Source organism: Sitophilus oryzae, unplaced genomic scaffold (assembly GCF_002938485.1).
Source record: "Sitophilus oryzae breed Bouriz unplaced genomic scaffold, Soryzae_2.0 scaffold_1514_pilon_pilon, whole genome shotgun sequence".
In the NCBI taxonomy this organism is placed as follows: domain Eukaryota; kingdom Metazoa; phylum Arthropoda; class Insecta; order Coleoptera; family Curculionidae; genus Sitophilus; species Sitophilus oryzae.
Genome location: NW_022146186.1, coordinates 612,354 through 635,207, shown reverse-complemented (window position 1 = coordinate 635,207; position 22,854 = coordinate 612,354). Strand labels below are relative to the sequence as shown.

The following is a 22,854-nucleotide window of genomic DNA, read 5'->3' as shown; positions in this document are numbered from 1 at the left end:
ATAATTGCCTATATGCTCCTTATCACCCCCTTTATATAATGGTTTAATTACACCTACTTTAAGACCATTACACCTACATTACCATTAGTAACGTACCATCTATTAGTATTGTTTTTATTTTATATTATTAGTTGTATTTTATTATACAACATTTACGCCCTTTAAATTTGTTTTATGGTTTTTATGTTTAAGTTTGAGTTGACCGCTTGAAAAAAAAAACTTTTTGGCCCTTACAAGATGACTCCTACTTGTAGAGGACGCCATCTATATATTTTTAACTGGTTTTAAGAATAATAACTTTTCGTCCGTATCTGTATAAATCTACTGAGTAAAAAAATATACATTTGCAACGTTTTTTAGGTAAAAAAAGTCTCTTGGTAAAAATCGTTACGAGCTAATGGTTCTTGAGATATTTGGAATCGAAATTATCAATACCTGTCATCATTGACATAAATTAAATATGTTGACTAAATAGTTATTACACTGAAATTGTAAATTTGAAATGTTTTTGTGCCAAAAGTTCAAAATAAACTGGTTTATCATTATTATTTCGAAAAAAAATTATAACTAATTTAAAAAAATAAAGTTTCCAAATTTATCATTTCACTCAACACGTTTATTTTTTGTAAGGCTTTTCAGTCACAGAAAAGCTCATGACAGGAAACGCCCTGCGTAACCATCTTTTAATGCGTGTCCAATACTCGTTAGCGAGTAATGGCAGTAGTAGTAGTAGTAGTTATTTTTTGTCAATAATGACATGAATTGACTATTTCCATTCTAAATATCTTGAGAACGGTTGCTCGTAGCGATTTTTACCAAGAGACATTTTTTACGTAAAAAATCACGGAGATGTATATTTTTTCACTCAGTAGTTTTAAACGATACGGACGAAAAGATTACTGTTCAAAACAGTGTAGCGTTTTTTTATAAACATTACCACTGCGAACGGCAGCTTTTCATCGGAGAGCAGTCGTGGGTAAGGTATTTCACTAGAAAGAAAACTAATCAATAACAATAAACAAAAAAATATAGATATTGGGCGCCAGGCATGTACAGAGAAAGAAAACACCGTTGTATATTACTTAAAACTAATGACTATATTTATTCAAAATGGACTGTGATGGTAAATAGCATTGTACAATTTTAATAATTATTATAGTGGTTATATGTCAACGAATGTGGTGTTAAGAATTGTACTAAATATCTATGAAAGTAATACCATTACAAGACGTAATGTAATGAAACCTAAGATCTAAATCATATTATAAATATTAAATCGACATGAATGTTCTTAACAATCTAACCACTAAACATAGTCTGTACGATATTACTTAAGATGTACGTTATTGTTTAGGACTGAAAATGTTTTAGATGTTAAATGTAAAACTAGAACTTAAATCTACACTTAGCTGTTCTTTATGTAACCTTGCTTCAAACAGTAGCAGCGTGAGGTGGGCTCATATCTCTGTACTGTCTGTCGGCGATCCTGTTGGCCAAAACAACAAAAGGGGCCAGAATGAGGACACTATAAATCAATACAGTCGTAGCTACTGACTAGGCTTAGAAATGGGAGCGAAGCAGCATGAGGCTTACGCTGTATCCATACTATGGCAATATGGGGACACTACCCGTACTTTGGAACACTACTAGGACCTTGGATAATGTCCGTAACTTGGACCATAACCTTGGACACAGTCCGTCCATAAGATAACGGTACAGGGGAACACTACCCGTACCTTGGATACGACTAGGACCTTGGATAATGCCCGTACCTTGTAAATAGTCCGTCCATAAGACAATGTACGTCCATAAGATAATGTACGTCCATAAGATAATGTACGTCCATAAGATAATGTACGTCCATAAGACCCTAAAAATACGAAACTCTTGTTTAAAATGAAACAAGGTCTAATAAACAAAATGAACCTACCTCGAATTACTCCCGAGGGCTCACTAAATAATAAAGAACATGTCCTTTCTTCCATGTGACATTCTGGAGGACAAAAGAAAAGGGACGCCAACGTGCCAGCAAAATACAAATACAAGTTAGGTTGGGACATCCAAAACTCTACCCTGTTGCTTTGAAATAGCAGCTGATTCAAATTATACAGCAAGATTTAAATAATCACCATTTCTAAAAGCCGGGATACAACAGAGCGGCAAAACAAAGTGAGGTTAAGCACGGAGAGAGTTGACAGAAGCGATGTTGACAGCGCCTCCTCAGAGCGATAACAGGGTTGTGTCAAACGATAACAGGGTTGACGACTAGGGAACGTAAAAATTACGCCAAGCGTACCAAATAAATTATCAGGCCTGAACAATACGGAATCCGGTGATGATAGGCCAGACATCATATATTTTATATAAAAAAAAATATGTAAAGAACTAAAAACGTTACAACAAGTAAAACACATTTAGATGGCTCCTCCTACAAATAGGAGTCATATTCAAAAAACTGATATCAAAATCAAATTTCTCATGTCAAAGAACTCCCAGGTACCAATTTTCATCGAAATATTGATGTTACTTCAGGAATTATTTTGAAAAAATCGAAATAAAAATGAAACTTCTACACCCTGTATATCCGAAACTAAGCAATTTAAGACATACATTTATACGAACTTTTTTTTACTTATTTTTATCTGCAGAATATGCTGCCGAAGTTTCCGGAATACAGTTTGGACCAGCCTGTATATTAAAGTTGTGTGTTTTGTAATGGAACACAATGTAAGGTTTTTGACATTTAATATTTTCTAAAAATAAAGAACAATTTTTAAATACCTATAAAAGCTACCTAAATTGGAATTTATCCGGTCTAGCCCAATATGTAGTTAAAATAACAATTATTGTACTTTAAATCAAACTAAAACTTGACCCAAAAGTTATGCAAGGTGAGACAAAATTATTAATATTGAACATTGGTCACCTTTTAAAGCAATTTACTCTTTTATTTTAAATGAAACTCTCAGTATATTATTCCGATATTTCATGGGGAATTCATGTCTCTTCAAAATACTATTAAGGTTGCCTACCCCTCAAACAAAGATTTTCTTCACAAAGAAAAATCTAGATGGCTGGTGATATGTCTGACATAGCTGTCTAATTAGTCCAACTTTAACAACTAGTTATCATTTTATGTCAGTATATGTCATGTACAAATATAAAAAATCTCAGAAATTTGCGGATAATGGAAACTTATCCTACATCAGAGAGAAATGGTATGATTCTATTAGTTGGTGAATGCAGTGTGCAAATAAAGTGTGGTCGTAAATTCGCAAAAAGTGTCAGTTAATGACCAATGCAAGTACTGACCGGCAAGTACTGAAGGCAAGTACTGACCAATCCAAGAAATCAAGTTTAAAAATTTAATCACTTTTTAATTTGTATGGAAAAGCGGAGAGGTACCTCAGCATAGTGAATATATTTAAGGACAAAGGAAGTGCATCAGATTCCGCTATCTCATGCACTTGATGCGGAAACTACCAGAGAATTTGACTACTGGCTATTGGAGGAAAAATTCTTTCAAAAATTATGTCAAACCGCCTGCATCCACATATAGAAAGAATCCTCCCAGAATCGCAAACGGGTTTTTGCACCAACCGCGGTACAGTTGATTTTTGATTTCACATTCTCCATCCGCCAACTACAGAAAAAAGTAAAAGAGAGTAGTGTAAACTTTATTTTGCATTCATCGACATAACAATATCCTTCGACTCTTTAAACAGAGATGCAATTTGGGCAATAATTAAAAAGTTCGGAGTACCTAACAAATTCCTTACAGTGTGTAAAAGCCTCAATAACAATAAATAGTCAAGAGTGTCACATCACGGATCACTGAGCGACCCCCTCCTAACAAATACAGTAGTTAGACAGGGATGTGTCTTAGCGCCTCTACTATTCAACACATTCATGGCAGCGCTCTCCATTATAGTGGACAGCAAATTGCAGGAAAGAAGAATGGGCATTAGATACAGATGCGACAGCGCACAGTGGGGTATTTGACACCGATAGTTGATCGACATGTTTTTATGTAGACCTTATATAAATTATTGCTATTTTCAATTAAAGAGGAAATAATATGAACAAAATAAAGGATAATTCGTGGATTCTAAAAAAAAAGAAAGAAAAATCACTGTTCCAGTGTTTCCACGGTCAATGCCACTAATGTCAGTAGTAATATCGCAACTAATACTACTAATGCTACGACTGATCCGCGACCAATGCCCATACCTTGACGATTCTTCATTGTAAGAAACTACTCAATATACTGGGAGATAGGAACAAAGTGCCGCTAATATGGATACCGGGACATGTCGGCCTAGAGGGAAATGAACGTGCTGATTCCCTCGCCAAAATTGGTGCAGGCTCGCCATTCGTGGGCCCAGAACCGACACTTAGCGTTCCTAAAAATCTCGCAAGAGACAGGCTCTGTGAATGGGTTAGGAGTGCGACGTTCCGGGACTGGAATGAGTCCCGGAATGGAACATGCCAAGAAAATCCTAGCAGGGCCATCCAAACATAGAACAGGAGAACTCCTAAAGGCCGGTAGGAATGGAACGCGTGTGCTCACTGCAGTGTACACGGGCCACTACCGGCTGAGATCTCACCTACAGAGGACGGGACTGGTGGAAGACGCCGAATGCCGACACTGTATGGAAGATGACGAAACAATGAAGCACGTTATGTGTACCTGCCCCGCTGGGAGCAGGACCAGGTTTGAGATGTTTGGCAAACCCATGCTAGACCTATCAGACATAGGAGACATATCGCCCTCAGACATAACGGCCTATATTAGGAGGCTGGGTCTTGAGGGTGAACTTTGACGCTCTTGTAAATTAGAGCGTGTAAAAACTGAGCCACAATAGGCCCTCGCGGCCTCAGTGGAGGGTCCCCATGGGACCCACTCTTAGTCAATACAATACAATACAATACAAATACCCATACCACTAAAGCCGCTACTAATGCCCAATTGTGCTATACTGCTAATGGCACTAATGCGATCGCTTTGTACACAACAATGCCATCGCGGTTTACACATCGCATTAGTATATCACTGATTTGCAAATTAGAGAAAACAAAGAATGTTTTCTCATTTTATCAGCAAAGTCGCGGTATTTTATTTTACTGTATGAAAGCCCAATGTTTACTAAGTAAAACGTATATAGACAATATGCTGAATTCTTCGAAATGAGCAACTAAATCTCTAAGTATAATAAAAATGTCACAAATTTAATCAAATTTTCTGAACGCCTAACTTTTAGTTGCAAAAAAATCGTTAGTATAGAGAATATCAAAATAAATAATATGTTTTTGTAGAATACATACCTGCAGCTTGCTGAGCTATTTTCAATCAAATCACTAATATAAACGTAAAAGGAGCACATGAACAACAATAATTTATAATTTTAAACATAAAATTTAGCCATTTACCTATTATCTATGAGAAGTAACAACTTTGACGTTTCGTTCAGACAAACGAATGCAACTAAACACACACATAGCAACGCCACAAAATAGAAATCAACCAGAACGCCGACTCTGCCGAATTTGATGACGTTTCACGAATCGCGACGCCATATTAGCAGCGGGTAACTCTCAGGGCCGGATTAAAACGCTTTCGCAGGCTGTTGCCAGAGTTATATTGAATAAGTATTTTTATTATCTGATATGTGATTATAGACTGAGCGTAATACGTTATTTCGAAAGGTAAAGTTTGTATTGTATAGATACCACCACATGTAATTTTTATGCAGCGGTTTTTTTGCAATTAGTAGGTAGGCAGATAATACCGTATGATCGAATAAAAACGGCCTCAGCGATGGCTATGAAATGAAGATCGCTGTCATTTTATATATAAATTTATATAGGAAATGTCATCGATTGTCATTTCATAGCTATCGCTGACGCCGTTTTTATTCGATCATATGGTATATGCGTAGTCAAAAATATGAAAATGGGTAGATATCGTGAATTTTAAAAATAAACTAAACTTATATTATTATAACTTATCTATTTTTATTAGAATTTGATATTTTTATAACAATTTTAGTAACTACCAACATTTATTCACAACGTAAAATAAATAAAAAAATTATTGAGTCTACCACACGTCTACCCTACATCATAGTTTTACATTTTTTAAATAAAATTAGAACGGCACTGATAAACCGGAATTTAAGTCCGCCATATTTGAGGCCCATCGCGGTGGACCTAAGATTTTTGATATGCTCCTTCCTTAGTCTTCCTATTCAAAGCTTCAAGGCGATCGATATCAAATTGTGATAAATATATGGAGGGTACAGAAGTCAATCAGTGTAAGTCAATCATCAATTGAATTGAGCTAATCAGGTTTAAAAAACAGGATTGAAGAAATGAATGAAAAAAATCGAAGATTCTTAAGGAACGTAAAAAAACTTTCATAACCACAACTAAAACATGATAATCTAACAAAAACCTTTGTTATAAATTCTCTGCTTAACACCATCACAAATATCTAATAAATCTCTTTATAGCACGATAAAAATTAAATTGGTACTTACTTTAGCATTCTGAAAAATATTAAAACCAGTGAAAAACGGTTTAAAGCTTTTGATACCGTTATTATTTGACCAAAATTATACATTTGCATAATGCAATTAAAATATTTACGAGGGAAACATGAGCCAGTAATGGCCATATAAAATTCTCTAATAATAAAAATAATGCTCGTAATACATAACTTTAAATATTGAATAGGTAATAAAGAAAAATGATTGCAATAATAAATATGTATACGGTGGTATATGTTATATACGTCAATAGTAATAAACACTCACATTAAAATTTTGATGTATTTTAAAGTTTTATATATTGTATTCTAGTGGATCTAGTATGATGATATTTTAAGAAATTTGTAACTAAATTATTTTGATATTTTCCCAAGTAGCATTTTTTACATAGACACAAAATCGAAACAAAATCTCTGCTGAGAAATATTGCGAAACAGTTTTGTCACAATTTTGATACATATGTTTCGTAACATAAATCGCTTTTTGTTTCGAAACATTTTACCAAAATATGGTTTCGCTACATAAGCTATATAAGGTCTTAGTGTCACAAATTTTTCGAAACTTTGTAACGTTTTTAGTTCGTTACATGTCTTTTTTACATATAATATATGATGTCTGGCCTATCATCACCGGATTCCCTCTCGTTCAGGCCGGATAGTTTATTTGACGCGTAATTTTTACGTTCCCTAGTCGCCAACCCTGCTATCGTTCGACACAACCCTGTTATCGCTCTGAGGAGGCGCTGTCAACATCGCTTCTGTCAGCTCTCTCCGTGCTTAACCTCACTTTGTTTTGACGCTCTGTTGTATCCCAGCTTTTAGAAATGGTGATTATTTAAATCTTGCTGTATAATTTGAATCAGCTGCTATTTCGAGGCTACAGGTAAAGATGAGTTATTACCTTTTATAGATTCGATATTAGTATTGAATATTTTTAGGGTAGAGTTACGGATGTCCCAACTTGTATTTGTATTTTGCTGGCACGTTGGCGTCCCTTTTCTTTTGTCCTCCAGAATGTCACATGGAAGAAAGGACAGGTTGTTTATTATTTATTGAGCCCTCGGAAGTATTTCGAGGTAGGTTTATTTTGTTTATTAGACCTTGTTTGGTTTTAAACAAGAGTTTCATATTTTTAGGGTCCAAGGTACGGATAGTGTCTTATGTACGGACATTATCTTATGTACGGTGTCCCCAGTAAGAATGATTTTTTCTTACATATAAGTGCCACAGCGTAGATGTAGCTTGAGTCCCATGCTGCTTCGTTCCCAGCTATAAGCTAGTTAGTTACGGCTGTATCAATTCATGGTGTCCGCATTCTGGCCCCTTTGGTTGTGTTGGATGGCTGAGTACAGAGATGCGAGACCACCTCACGCTGTTACTGTTTAAAGCAAGATTACATAAAGAACAGCCAAGTGTAGATTTAAGTTCTAGTTTTACATTTAACATTTAAAACATTTACAGTCTTAAACAATAACGTACATCTTAAATAATATCGTACAGACTATGTTTAGTGGTTAGATTGTTGAGAACATTCATGTCGACTTAATATTTAATATAATAATTAATACTAAATATAATTTAGATCTTAGGTTTCATTGCATTACATCTTGTAATGGCATTACTTTTATAGATATTATTATCGCACTATTTTAACAGATGAATAACCAAACATAGATTCTAGAATCTACAGGTTGCAACATCTTCTATTTAGCATCATATGGAATATATCAAATTAATTAAAGTAATGCTACATTTCATATATTCTCTTAAACTTTACATGTCTTGTATTTTATCGTAGTTGTTTTCATTGATATTTAGTACGACTCTTACCACCACTTTCTTTGATATATAACCACTATATATTTATTAGAACTCTACAATGTCATGTACCATCTAAGAACATCATGAATAAATATAGTAATTAGTTTTAAGTAATATACAACTGTGTTTTCTTTCTCTGTACATGCCTGGCGCCCAATATTTATAATTTCGAGTTATTATTGTTAATTAGTTTCTTTCCAGTGAAATACCTTATCCACGACTGCTCTACCAACGAAAAACTGCCGTTCGCAGTGATAATGTTTAAAAAAAAACGTTACAACTTTTAAGAAACAGATGTGGCTCACATTTACATATTTCGTACCCGTTTTGTGTCTGAAAAGTTTCCATAATTTATTTGATATTCTGTAAAATATGAGAACATATCCTTACTTTAATCTTTGGATTTTGTTCTGCAATTTTTGCATTATTTAAGCATTCTTCAAGTTTTTATAGTAATATAATTAAAAAAACAAAAGGAAGGACATATGATGAGTACAAATACAGATATTTTTCTTATGCGATTTTATAATAATTTATTATATGCTTTACAGAGATGATTTGTTTTAGGAATAAATGTAATAAAAAATGTTTAAATTATAAAAAATGTTTTAATTATTTTGACCACAAGTTTTGATTGGCGTTGTTGACAGGGGAATAGTTCGAAATTTCTACACTGATATCGCTAAATCGAAACATTGTGAAAATAAGGTTTCCATTTATTGTCGGTTCGTTTTCGAAACACGAGTTTCTCTCTTTTTAGACACAAATATGATATAATGTAGATGATTTGTGTCCGACTCCAAGTCAATTTTATAAAATAATGAATTAAAATTCTGCCATATTGGCTAGTGATAGTGCTTTTAACTAAAAATGTATGTTTTTATCGGCTGTTGAGTTTTAAACTCAAAAGAACGAAAAGAATATTTTTATTTTCAGAACGATGACATAGAAATAAAAATAAAATCTATATTTCAAACAAAAATATTTTGTAGCAACAAATAATGATATATAGAAGGGTAGGGTTCCCAACTTGGGCATCGGCGATTCCGGGACAATTATTTTTAAGCTTTTAAATAATTGAAACAAGACATTAAATATTAGAAAATAAAATAAATTATGTGTTCCAAACCGGGACGGTTGGGAACCCTATAGAAGGGGCATTAAAATATGAAAGACCATTATTAAGTTAAACGATGAATTTGCTTTTGCCAGACATTTTTTGTGCGAGAAAACCTAAAAATAAAGATTTTAAAACAAAAAAATTATGGTCGCCATTGTTGATGGTTGTTTTCATTTTGAAATCCACACACAGACATAGACTATACTTGTATTCATTTAAAACTTCCCAATATGGCGGACTTCAGTATGGGAGGCTTAAAAAACGAAAATCTCTAAACTGGAATCGACTGTACTTCAAAGCGTTCAAATTGATAATCTGTGGTAAATCCAAGTGAACTCTGACACTTGGCTGATATTGACGTTTACGGTTCCATTTTCTAAATATTTTCATTATTTTTTGAGTTTTTATTCACAAATTCTACTTGATTTTGTTATTTTATTTAACCTGCAACCTGCAGTACTAATTATATAGTTATAAATAATCTTTTCAGCGATCAACAATTGACGAATAGGCTGGAAGATATTCAAAATGTGTAAAACGCTTAAAAACGTATTAGAAAACATTGACTCGTTCACAAATTCGTGAAAATAAATTAGTCCAGATGTTTGTAAAAAGGTCTCTAATTATTTTGAGAAGTTTCCTCGTCAGTAATTTTCAGGTTTGTAATATGTACTATATGATAATAAATAGATTAAAACTTATATTTCAGGAAACAGCGCGGGCATTACAGATGTAAATCAGTTTTAAAATATAAAGAAGGTTTAAAACAGGTTTAAAAGTTGAGTTAGTAGAGAAGACCTAAATAAGGTAATGTTGGTAATGGGACCAAACATCAAATAACACTTGCAATATATATACTTAAAATATATAATTATGTACAATAACTGTAAGTAGTTTTTATGAATCTGTTTGATATCTATTGCATTGTTTTTATATTTCTTGAAATATATATTTTTTTACTTTACAGGATACACGAAGAATAATAAAAAATACAGTTACTCTCTAAAAGCACTTAAGGTTTGTAATAGATGTAGTTAGAATATCAAACACCAAACCAAACCAAAAATTATGTTTTATTTTACTGGTATTCCTCACATTTGAAGGGAAAGTCATTTCATAAATAAGCAGGACATTGTATAGTACACTCTATAACTGTTTTTTATCCTATACTTGTTAGTTAACGCATCACTTACTAGGTATAAAATTTAGTACTGATATATTCTGATGTGTTTCTGGCAATTTAAAATAAGTTAATATTTAAACAAACATTTCTGGCTTTCCTGACAGGTGTGTGGACACAAATTTAATAAAGGTATAATGTGGATAATGTTCTGATTATTACAGTTTGCATGGATGTTTTTGTATGTTGTTATTTTTAATAAAGTATATTTAATGAGTTTTTGAGTATTTCTTTTTCCTTCAGAGGATTGTGTTCTAATCTTTATATATTATAAATTTTCATAAATTATATCTACAAAATTTATTACCTTATAATTTTTTGCTAAATACTTTGTAGTTGATACAGTTTAACAGTATATAAAAGAACTATTTAAATAAGATGTTTGAAAATATATAACTGTTTTTGCACACATCAATTCAATTTGTGATTAACTGTACTGAAATAAAAACAAATTAAGAGAAATGGGGTGATCTATCAACTATAACATGAAAAGCATCATCCTATTTCCAAGTCTTCTATTAATTTCACTTATTAAACAACTATAATTATTCAATAATTCTAGGAACTCTCAGATATCGTCAAAACATGAAAACAAAAATTTACTTCCTATAGTTCTTACGTCCCTTTAACTGTAATATAAGAAACAGGGGAGTTAATATTCTCACTGAGAAAGTTTATAAAATACCTTTAAGTAAAATCTCTTCGGATCTGCGGTAAAATACCTTTATTCTTATTAAATAATTCCAATAATCTATGTTTTTATTTATGACAACCACATGACCATAGATAAAGAATATATATACTGACACACATGACAACCACCTAATAACATAACTTTAACGTCAACTTGACAATCCTGAAAAATATTATTGTTAACCAAAGAGTAAATCAATTTCTGAATTCGCTAACGCCAACTTATTTTTCATTAAAAAAAATTACCAATTTTCGTAACTAGGTCGGCCATATTGAGGAACTTTTAAAAGAATAGTACTATATTTTAGTTAGATATTTTGTTTCTTCATATTTAGAAAGAGTGGCTGCTGAAAACGGGAACGTCTTGGACACAAATTGCAGAAAATGTTTCGAAACATTTCCTCTAAAAGTTTTGATTTCGCATTGAAACATTTCAAAAAGCTTGTGCCACCACATTGGAAACATGTAATAAATCCATATCAAATATATAGGTCTCGAAAATGTTTCCTATTTTTGGCACACCGTTTCCATTTTGTATCAAGAAACAGAGACACAATTATTAGAAACATTACCTAAAATGTTCCCCAAAAATTCTACTTGGGAATAATAGAAGGAAAAATTATGATCAAGTGTTATTTGTATTTGTTTGTTTGTATTGTAGAGAATCGTTAAGTCATGTTAATATTAAACATAATTGTAATATAGCAACGGCCCAGCTACGTCGAAACACCGGTTACCATTAGAACACCGAAGTTAAACGACGCATGGCGATACTAGTGGATGGACGGGTAGCCGGTTCGAAACTCTGTATCGTGCTGTTGTCCAAAGGCAAAAGTGTAAAATCTATCGACACACACTGCTCATTCAAGCCGCGGCACGCCGCGCCGGTTCGAGGCCAGATGAGATCGGATATCTCGTGAGTAAGAGTCGATTTAGACACTTGCCAGTCGGTAGGCCATTGATCATGATATGGCTGAGGACCGCGATTCGGATTCCGCGTAATCAAAGAGGACTCGTCCAGATTAGCCCTGGCAGCAAAAAGCTAGACGTTAACTTGAAAACTAGAACTAGAACAATTGTAATAGGTACATACATATATTAACCTCTATTATGAACAGTTTCAATAAAGTTTATTTATATATTTTTTTATTTAGTTTTAAAAGAATATGAGGTTCAGTAAATAAATACTGAATTAATGAACTTTAGTAAACTTTTTAAATAAATATAGTTCAATGTATTGGAAAATAACACACAAAGGGAAATAAACATCATATTATTTATTTTCATTTATTTGGACGGTTTTTTATTTAATTTCTGTACAATTTAAAGCCCACGAATATATATTTTCCGATTTTATTTATTTGTTTAATTACTCTTTTTGGTTAATATTAGCGACTTTTATACATATGGGCTTTTATGGCTTTATAAACAATAAATAATAGCTATTTTATATAACAAAATAATATTTGGATTTAAAATATTATACCAATGTTTTATAAAGTTTTCATTATAATTACATTTCTTTTGTTTTTGTATTGCTTTTGCTACAGTAAACCTTAACTATAATTAATATATCCTGAAATATTTTTAGTAGTAATATTTTTTGGAATAAATTAACATATTATTATTCCTAGAAAATTTTTTTTGAATTTTGTTTATGTTTTTTTGAAATTTTTTTCCTCTTTGTTGTTTTACATACTTTGTTGTGTACATCGAAGCCTTATCAAAGAAACTAAGCTCTGTCTGTTTTGCGCTAAGATCAGTTTCTAAGGAACTTAACTCATAAACCTCTAGAATGGTCTATTATGCCCTTTTTGAGTCGCATCTTCGTTATGCCCTACCATTCTGGGGTACTTGCTGCGCGACAAAATTTGATCGTATTTTCAAACTTCAAAAGGGAGCAGTTCGATACTTATTGGGACTAAACAGTAGAACTCACTGCCAGAATTTCTTTAAAAATTTCAAAATACTGACTCTTCCTTATTCATTTTTGAATCCGTTTGCTTAATCCGCAAGCACACATTCTCTATTCCGGAAAGGCCTTCTCACAACTATCCACTTAGGAATGCGGAGCACGATATTTATGTGCCAACCCCGAGCTCAGAACTAGTTAAGGGCTCAATACTGTATAATGCCAAGAAAATTTACAATCATTTGCCTTCGAATATCAAGTCACTTTCATTCTTTCCCGCATTTCGCAAAGCTCTGAAATTATACTTACTGGAGAGAGCCCTATATGCGGTAAACGACTTTTTTGCTGATGTTTAATCATGAACAATTTTGAATTTTAAAATTTTGATCATCTCACACAGTGGTTAAAGGTCTAGTATTTAATATTTTATAACTCTTGATTTTATAATATATAACATTATTTTATCCATTTACGGTTTTCCTTTTGTAAAATTTTCTAGATACGCCTGTGTTCTGCAATGTCCATATATGTTTTATTTGTAATTTTATGACGTAAATTTTGTTTTTGAATTGATTCGTATTGTATGACATTTTTACTTGTTTATTTGTATATTTGTTTTTGTGCTTTTTTGTTTTGCTTTGTCGATGAAGCTGTTTTGGCTTTTTGTACAATAAAGCGTTGTGTTTGTGTTTGTTTGTTTTGATGACTTGGGCCCGCATAGCCAACAATAGACAACAATGGGACCAACTACAAAGAGAGTATCTAAATATGTGAGGGAGGCTGCACCATAATTGGAAATGGTTGAATAAGCTGAAATGATGATGATGATAATGATTTCCATCCAAGTATTTTCTGTATATTTAAATAAATATAAAAATAAATTAAAACTTTCTTAAGGGCAATTAGCAGTAAGTGCCATAAAAAAGAAAGAAGAATACAGGCTAAACGACGGCTAGAACTTGTCCTCGCCAAAATTATCATCGATTGTCATTTCCCAGCCGTCTTTAATACCAATTTTTTCGATCGTATTAGTATCTCTTTTTTGTGATACAATTTTTACATCAATAATTTTATAATATCGAACAAGGTAAGTTATTTTACTGATTTGTTTCAATTGAAGATGAGCAAATTGTGGAAAAAAGTGAATAGTCGACATTTTTATTAAATAAGTATTATTTTTTAGATGTACTCTGCAAGAAAGATTGCAACAGCTCATGCTAGACTGTTTGAACGAAGATGACGAATTAACTACTGAACATGACGATGAAAAGGAACAACGAGAAATGGATATTATAGGCATTATATAGGCAAGGGCCCAAAATAAATTCTGATCCAGAAAAATAAATTTCAGATTCTGAAGCACTGAATACAGTATTACCAGAGGATCGACACTACAGAATTGTGATAGGTGGAAAAACAGACCAACTTGTTACTCTTCGTACAGCGTCACAATTTCGTATGTTTTGAGCACACACAAATATTAATTACTTTTGAATAATATTTATTAGTTTGTCTTTTTGCGTGTTTTATTTTTTATATTTTATGTTTATGTTTGTTATTTGTAATGAAGTACGTCAATAATTTTTTTTTCTCAGCTTATAGCCGGTTTTAGCGACTAAGTCGGAATAATTCTTATCAACGACCTAATCGCGGTTCAACACAGTGCGAACGATAGAACAGGTAGAAAGAATAGTGGACTTCTGCATGGTAGAGGTGATTCTTTCCGGGTTGTAAAGTTTGGAGTTTTTAAGGCCTTGAACAAGGTTTACGTCTACTAGGCCGTTACAGGTAAGTATTATTGGTAATATAAAAGTCTTGCTCAAATCGTATATAGCTTTTAGTTCTTGCGCCAGTGCTTCATATTTTGTGATTTTCTCTTTTCTTGCATTTTTAATATTTTCGTCTAGTGGTATTGTGATGTCTAGCAGGTAAGCATGTTTTTGTTTTTTATAGAAGACTACTATATCAGGACTATTATGCTGCACAGTACGATCTGTGATGATGTCAGTAGCCCAGTATACTTTTACGTTTTCGTTTTCTACTATTTTTTCAGGTAAGTATCGGTAGTACGGTGTAATTTCATTTAAAAAAATTTCTTTTTTGCGGATTTCTTGGTGTAGAATACCAGCCACCCGGTTGTGCCTGTCCAGATAATGCCGCGGTGCAAGATAGGTACATCCAGAGCAGATGGGTTGAATTGTTTCCGGAAAGGCATTGCATAGTCGGCATCTGTCATTAGGTAAGTCCTTTTTGGCTATTATTTTTAGTTGGTATTTGCTGGTCTTGTATAGCTATAATAAATCCTTCGGTCTCAGCTCTAAGCTCTCCATCTCTGAGAAAACGTAATGACATATTTCGGTCAACGTCGGGGTTATATAAGTTGAATGGATATCTTCCGTGCAAGGCTTTCCCTTTCCATTCTTCGGTTAGTTTCTCAGCATCCCTAGTACCTGCAGGTAATCCTTGACCTGCTAAGTTTAAAGGTGTGAAATTCCTGTCGACGGTCTTAATAGCTGAAAGGAGAGGGTCATTTGATTGGTCAAAGGAATTGTGCAGACTTCTGATGTGCTTTTCATGCATAGCAATGAGACTAATAATTCCTCTTCCACCTTTGTCCTTTGGCATGCAAGAAATTTTTAGTTGGTATTTGCTGGTCTTGTATAGCTATAATAAATTCTTCGGTCTCAGCTCTGAGTTCTCCATCTCTGAGAAAACGTAATAACAGATTTCGGTCAACGTCGTTGTTATATAAGTTGGATGGATATCTTCCGTGCAAGGCTTTCCCTTTCCATTCTTCGGTTAGTTCCTCAGCATCCCTAGTACCTGCAGGTAATCTTTGACCTGCTAAGTTTAAAGGTGTGAAATTCCTGTCGGCGGTCTTAATAGCTGAAAGGAGAATGTCATTTTTGATTGGTCAAAGTAATGCTGCAGACTTCTGATGTGCTTTTCATGCATAGCAATGAGACTAATAATTCCTCTTCCACCTTTGTCCCTTGGCATGTAGAGTCTAATGGTTGAAGCATGGGGGTGCTGCATTCGGTGCCTTGTCATTGATGTTCTGATTTTCCTATGGAGAGACTCCAGGTCGGTTTGTGACCATTTTAGAACCCCGAATGTACAGGTTAAGAATTACAGGTGCTGCCCACACATTGATCGCAGCTATTTTATTCTTCGCATGAAGCTCTGTTATTAAATAATTATTATTTTGATTATAATATTATTTTATGTCTTTACACCACTAGCAATGCTTAAAATCTCTTTGAATCAGGATGCGGGGTCAGAGACCGCGCGCGACCTTTCATGTAAAAAAATAAAGCGCGACGTCTGAAAGGTTAAGAATCTTCTTTTATTAAAATATATTTTTAAACGAGTACTATACAACCATGTACACCGACTATCCTATCAAGAAACAGTAACTATATGCAGATCCAACAAATTACAAACATAAGATACACACATCTGCGCTAAATCCTTAATGAGAAATAGCGAGGATATTGTTGTAGTGCTCTAAATTCCTCTTGGCCCAAATACGGTCTCGCATTGAGATTCTCAGAAAGCATTCTGATCTTGGAGGAATCCTGCGGAATGAATTTCGAACTTCGCGCCGTTCGCATTACTGCAACGAGCTCTTAGAAATTTATGTGGAATATAGCGATAATAATACCTTCGTAATATAGAGTCTATATATGAATATTGGTATTTTGATTTTAGGTCTTTATGTTAACAACAAGCTTTTGAGCAGTTTTTCAGAAAATTTCAGTTTAAGAGATACTTAACACATATGCTATACAGGGTTGTTCACCACATACGACACGGAATTTTGTAGTTTAACAATTAGATATTTACAAATTGTTTTGGGTTCGTTGAAGAGTTAAAGCTACAATTTAAAAATAGTTTTACAAGATAGTGTCCCAAATAAGTAAAATATATTATAGTTGAATTTTTTTAACCGGAACACCATGTATATTATTCTATTTTATATTCTACGATTCAAATAAAGGTAAAAGTTTGATTAAGATTTATCACACTTAAACCACCGTTTTTGAAATATTTTCAATTTTCTGAAAATGCAGTAAACATTTTAAGGCTTCATTTCTCCAACGGTATCAAAGTTTTTAATACTAAATATTTACTGAAGTTTATTTATTGATCGGATATTGTGTTGCAATAATAAACAAAATACTATCTTATACAGAGTGTCTAAAAATTTATATTAAATAATTACTAGCTTTAAATGGCAATAACTTGTTTAATTTAAATGGATACCCTGTATATTTTACGAGAATCAGATGCACAATTTAATTGTCTATCAAATTATATTATACCATTTCTTACATATCTCTTCAAGTTTTCGTAGAAAATGTATTTTCTTATAATTTAGACCTCATTCATCACTATACCCATGGAATATTGACACTTTAGATTATCCAAAAAAATCCTTATGGGTTTTTCGCCACTGCACTGCAAGAAAAATCTACAAAATAAAATAGTTATTTTTTGTAAACACTTCTGCGTTAAACCTAAACGGACGCTGCTTGTCAGAAGTTTACAGTAATAAAAATTTGCCTAACAAAGAAAAAAATGCTTAACGTTTCGGAAAGTTTTCTCTTTCCGTCGTCGGAAGCAAAAAAATATAAAGAATCAAGAAAAAAACTATTTAAAATATATATAAATTGTTTATTTGTCATTTTACCAGAACGTCAACGATTTCTTGTAGACATATCTGTTTTAAAAAGTAAAGTGTTCTCGAATAGTTCAATTTAAATATTTTAAATAGTTTTTTTCTTGATTCTTTATATTTTTTTGCTTCCGACGACGGAAAGAGAAAACTTTCCGAAACGTTTAGGCAAATTTTTATTACTGTAAACACAACTTCTGACAAGCAGCGTCCGTTTAGGTTTAACGCCAGAAGTGTTTACAAAAAATAACTATTTTATTTTGTAGATTTTTCTTGCAGTGCAGTGGCGAAAAACCCATAAGGATTTTTTTGGATAGATGAATCCGCCACATAGGTATAGACATTTTTTACTTTAGATTATTTTTAAAGATGTAACATTTTTTTTTTAATTTTTTTTTAGATGTAGTAAATAAGGTCTAAATTTTAATAAAATGCATTTTCTACGAAAACTTGAAAAGATAGTTAAAAAATGGTATAATACAATTTCATAGATAATAAAATTGTGCATCTGATTCACGTAAAATATACAGGGTGTTCCATTAAAATTAAACAAGTTATTGCCGTTTAAAGCTAGTAATTATTTAATAAAAAAATTTGAACACTCTGATCAAAAATTAATCTTCAGTAAATATTAAGTATCAAAAACTTTGACACCCTTGTAGAAATGAAGCCTTATATTTTATACTGCAATATCACAAAATTGAAAAAACACACTTTTAAAAAAAATACAACTATAATATTTTTTACTTATTTGGGACACTCTGTATCTTATAAATTTATTTTTAAATTGTAACTCTAACAGCCCTTCAACAAACCCAAAACTTAAAATTTGTAAAAATCTGATCGTTTACCTACAATACTCCGTGTCGTATGTGATATAACCTGTATATCCAGTAAGTCTTATTCGTCAATTTTCTGAAAATATTATTTTATCTCCGTTGATTTTTTGGAGTCCTTAAATATTTCAATAACAAAGCCAGTTCTTTTCATAATCTATAAATTGCACCGTACTGGAAACCTTCTAACTAAATTTTTGACGACCGTCAATAATTTTCTGAAGCTTCGCATACAACTTTCCCGAAGTTTCCACTTACGAGACCTAACATAGTTTAGATATTTTCCAAAGTATTTTACTGAACTCGAGTTCGGTTATCGAGAGAATTTATTGGGAAGGATTCGGCATCTTTACCCTTCTCCTAATTTTATTGGAATTATCATAGTTTTGTGGAAGAGGACTTTTACAAACTTTTAGTTTTAAAGCGGTTTTATTTCTCTCGATAGCTCAGAGCGAATGGATCGGTTTTAAAGCATCAGTTTGCCTTGGACTAAAATTTATTAAAAAACTATGGTTTTTATTTTATGTTTTAGAGTCCCGTTTAATTTACTTAATCTATTTATTAAATTTATATATTTATTAATTCATTAAATTTACGCATGAAATTGAGAACAACGACAGATTACCATTTCTAGATGTATTAGTTATTAAAAATACTAATAATTGCCTGGAATTTGATATCTATAGGAAAAATTCGACCACACGCAGATATATTCCTAATGAATCACATCATAGTGTTGAACATAAAATGGCTAGTTTAAATTTCTTAGTTCATAGATTACTTAGTTTCCCACTTTCCAACGAAAGATATGAAATAGAAAGAGATTACATTACGAATGTAGCTGAGTGTTATGGACATTCTCCTTCACTAGTTGATAAATTAATTAGAAAACGTAGGTATAGGTTAATGGTTTCTGAAAATTCGACTTTTCAAGTGGAGAAAGATACGTCTAAATATTTTTCGATACCGTTTGATAGAGAGTTATCCCGTGGTCTAAAAGGAATTTTTAAGAATGTCAATTATAAACTGGTGTATAGTGCTAATAATAAATTACAACAATTATTAGGTAATCCAAAAGATAAAACACCTCCACTGGAAAGGTCGGGTATTTATGAAATTTCTTGTAAAGATTGTAATCAGAAATATGTTGGGCAAACAAAACAAAAAACATTCAATATATACTAATAGTGATGTATTATTATTTGCATTCACAAAATTTATATGTACAAATATTTGCAAGTATCATTAAAAATTATATTTGCAAATAATACAATATCATAGAAAAAAATGCGTCAGCGATGGCTATGAAATAAAGATCGGTGTCATTTTATAATGTAAAACTATTCTAAAATTTTTGATTTTCTTGGGATTTAGGTTCGCGAAAAACGCTGGTTAAGTTTTTATTAGGTTTTTCATTATTTTTTACACCAAACCAAACCACAGAATGTTTACTGCAATTAATAAACTAATATAGACTTGTCAAAAGATGACCACATATTTTTTTAAAATTATTATTCTTAACACTAAAACTATCTACATTGACTATGGAGTACGATTTCAGCCATAGTCAAATATAAGGAATAATTATGTTAGCGTGACGTCATAAATCTCGCTCCGAGGCTGTTTTATTAGAGACGGCATTGCGTCAGCATGGTCGCAAGTTGCAATTAACACTAGAAAAGCCCGTGGGAACTGTCAAATTCAAAGTTATTCGTTTCACAGACTATATAACTGTTTCACATCCATCTTTAACTGACAACTTTGAATCTTTGAATCTTACATTTTTCAATCTTCAATTTTTTTCTTTCTTTCAATCTTTAACATCTTTGAATCTCAGCAGAATCTAAGCTAGGACATGGTCAATCTGTTACTATAAAATTGAAATGGATATCTTCATTCTTGGAGGACTTTTTTAACTGAAAATCTTATCATAAATTCAAATATAGAAAAGTCTCTCGATATTAATAAAATAGAAAACAAATTTCTTGCAGTATAAATATATAATAAAATTATATAAGAATTCTTGCCACTTAACTGCTTATATAGAAATTTAATTTTACGCTGTGTTTGTCATAATGTGGATCAACCTGCTCTCACTACCGTTTCGGAGCCCTACTCCATTATCAGGTGAGCTTGGGCAGATCCACAAAATGACAACCACAGCGCAGAGATAATTAATTCCGACTTGTCGAAAAGTGTCGGTTAGATATTAAGTCCCGAACGGGAGATAGCGGCCTGCGTGCAATGGTAGTACTTTCGTACCACCGGGGCGCAACTATCGATAGACAGCGTAGAATTAAATTTCTATATAAGCAGTTAAGTGGCAAGAATCCTTATATAATTTTAATATATACCTATACTGCAAGAAATTTGTTTTCTATTTTATAATTTGGCTTGCCTGAAAAAAAGCCTTTTACCATCCTTTTACTATCGATAGTTGCGCCCCGGTGGTACGAAAGTACTACCATTGCACGCAGGCCGCTATCTCCAGTTCGGGACTTAATATCTAACCGACACTTTTCGACAAGTCGGAATTAACTATCTCTGCGCTGTGGTTGTCATTTTGTGGATCTGCCCAAGCTCACCTGATGATGGACCGAAACCGGTACTGAGAGCAGGTTGATCCATATTATGACAAACAAAGCGTAGAATTAAATTTCTATAGAAGCAGTTAAGTGGCAAGAATCCTTATATAATTTTATTAAATATATAAAGTAATACCGCAATTACCACCAAAATTATTAATTGTTGAAGGGTAAAAAATATTTGAACACGGGTCTTCCTCGCTACCACATTAGCCCTGGCAGCAAAAAGGAGACGTTAACTGAAATCTTCCTCGCTACGTCACTGCATAGTTTTCTCTACACAATCGAAAGCTATACTATAGTCGACTCTAGCCTACTATAGTCGACATTGCACAAAAAACTGCTAAGATTGAATTTATATAACGGCATATGGAACAAAAATAAATTCTCAGTAGTACATCATCCCGGTTTAATAAAACCACAGACGACACTTACCTTCCTCATGCATCCGACGAAATTGTTGTGCACCCTGGCGCCGGGCAGGGCTCTGGTATTTATGCTGCCGCCGACGTACACACGGCTGGAGGAGAGCATCGTAAATTTGCCGGCAATGTGGGAATGGTCGGCGTACACTCCGTCCACCACCGCCGAGAGCTGGAATGTCAAAGAGAAAGGGCAAAGATTAATTTTGAGGTCTCGTTTTGGTACAGTTACGTCAAAAAAGCTGATAATATTTTTGTATAAGTTTTACTGGATCCGTAGGGGTTAGGTAGTAGCTCACTTAGTTCTGCAAAAGCCTTTAGAACTATACAGATACAGGGTGATCCGACCTGTGTTCCGGACACTTTGGCAGCGTATTCTGCAGATAAAATAAGTAAAAAATTTCTTATAAATGTATGTCCTAAAATGTTTAATTTTGGAGATACAGGGTGTAGAAGTTTCATATTTATTTCGATTTTTTCCAAATAATTTCTGAAGTAATGTCAATATTTGACGTTACGGGAGTTTTTTGTGGAGTTTTGCGACATAAGAAATACGCCTATACGTGTTTTAACTGTTTTGAGGAGTAATCACTTTTCGCACGTATCCGTACAAAACTACTGAGCGAAAAAACATTTTCGTGATTTTTTACGTAAAAAATGTCTCTTGGTAAAAATCGCTACAAGCAAGCGTTATCAAGATATTTGAAATAGAAATAGTCAATACATGTCATTATTGACAAAAAATAAACATGTTGAGTAGATAGTTATTTGACTGAAATGATAAATTTGGGACCTTTTTATATTTTTAAATTAATCATAAATCATCGAAAAAATGATGATAAAACAGTTTCTGTTGAACTTTTGGCAAGAAAACATTTCAAATTTATGATTTCAGTTGAATAACTAATTAATGCTGACAGATATAGATAATTTCGATTCAAAATATTTCGAGAACCATTGATAACTCGTAGCGATTTTTACCAAAAGACCTTTTTTACGAAAGAAATGATGTAAATGTATATTTTTTTCCTCAGTAATTTTATACAGGTACGGACGAAAA

At 32.8% G+C, this 22,854-nt stretch overlaps 1 protein-coding gene across 1 annotated transcript in view; it reads right to left on the bottom strand.

Moving 5' to 3' along the window:
• Nucleotides 1-22,854, bottom strand: part of LOC115878476 (neurexin-3) — a 350,620-nt gene that overhangs the window by 87,727 nt on the left and 240,039 nt on the right. The window contains exon 7 of the mRNA XM_030894994.1: nt 21,808-21,966. Within this exon, the coding sequence (XP_030750854.1) occupies nt 21,808-21,966 (159 nt within the window). The remainder of the gene's footprint in view (nt 1-21,807; nt 21,967-22,854) is intronic.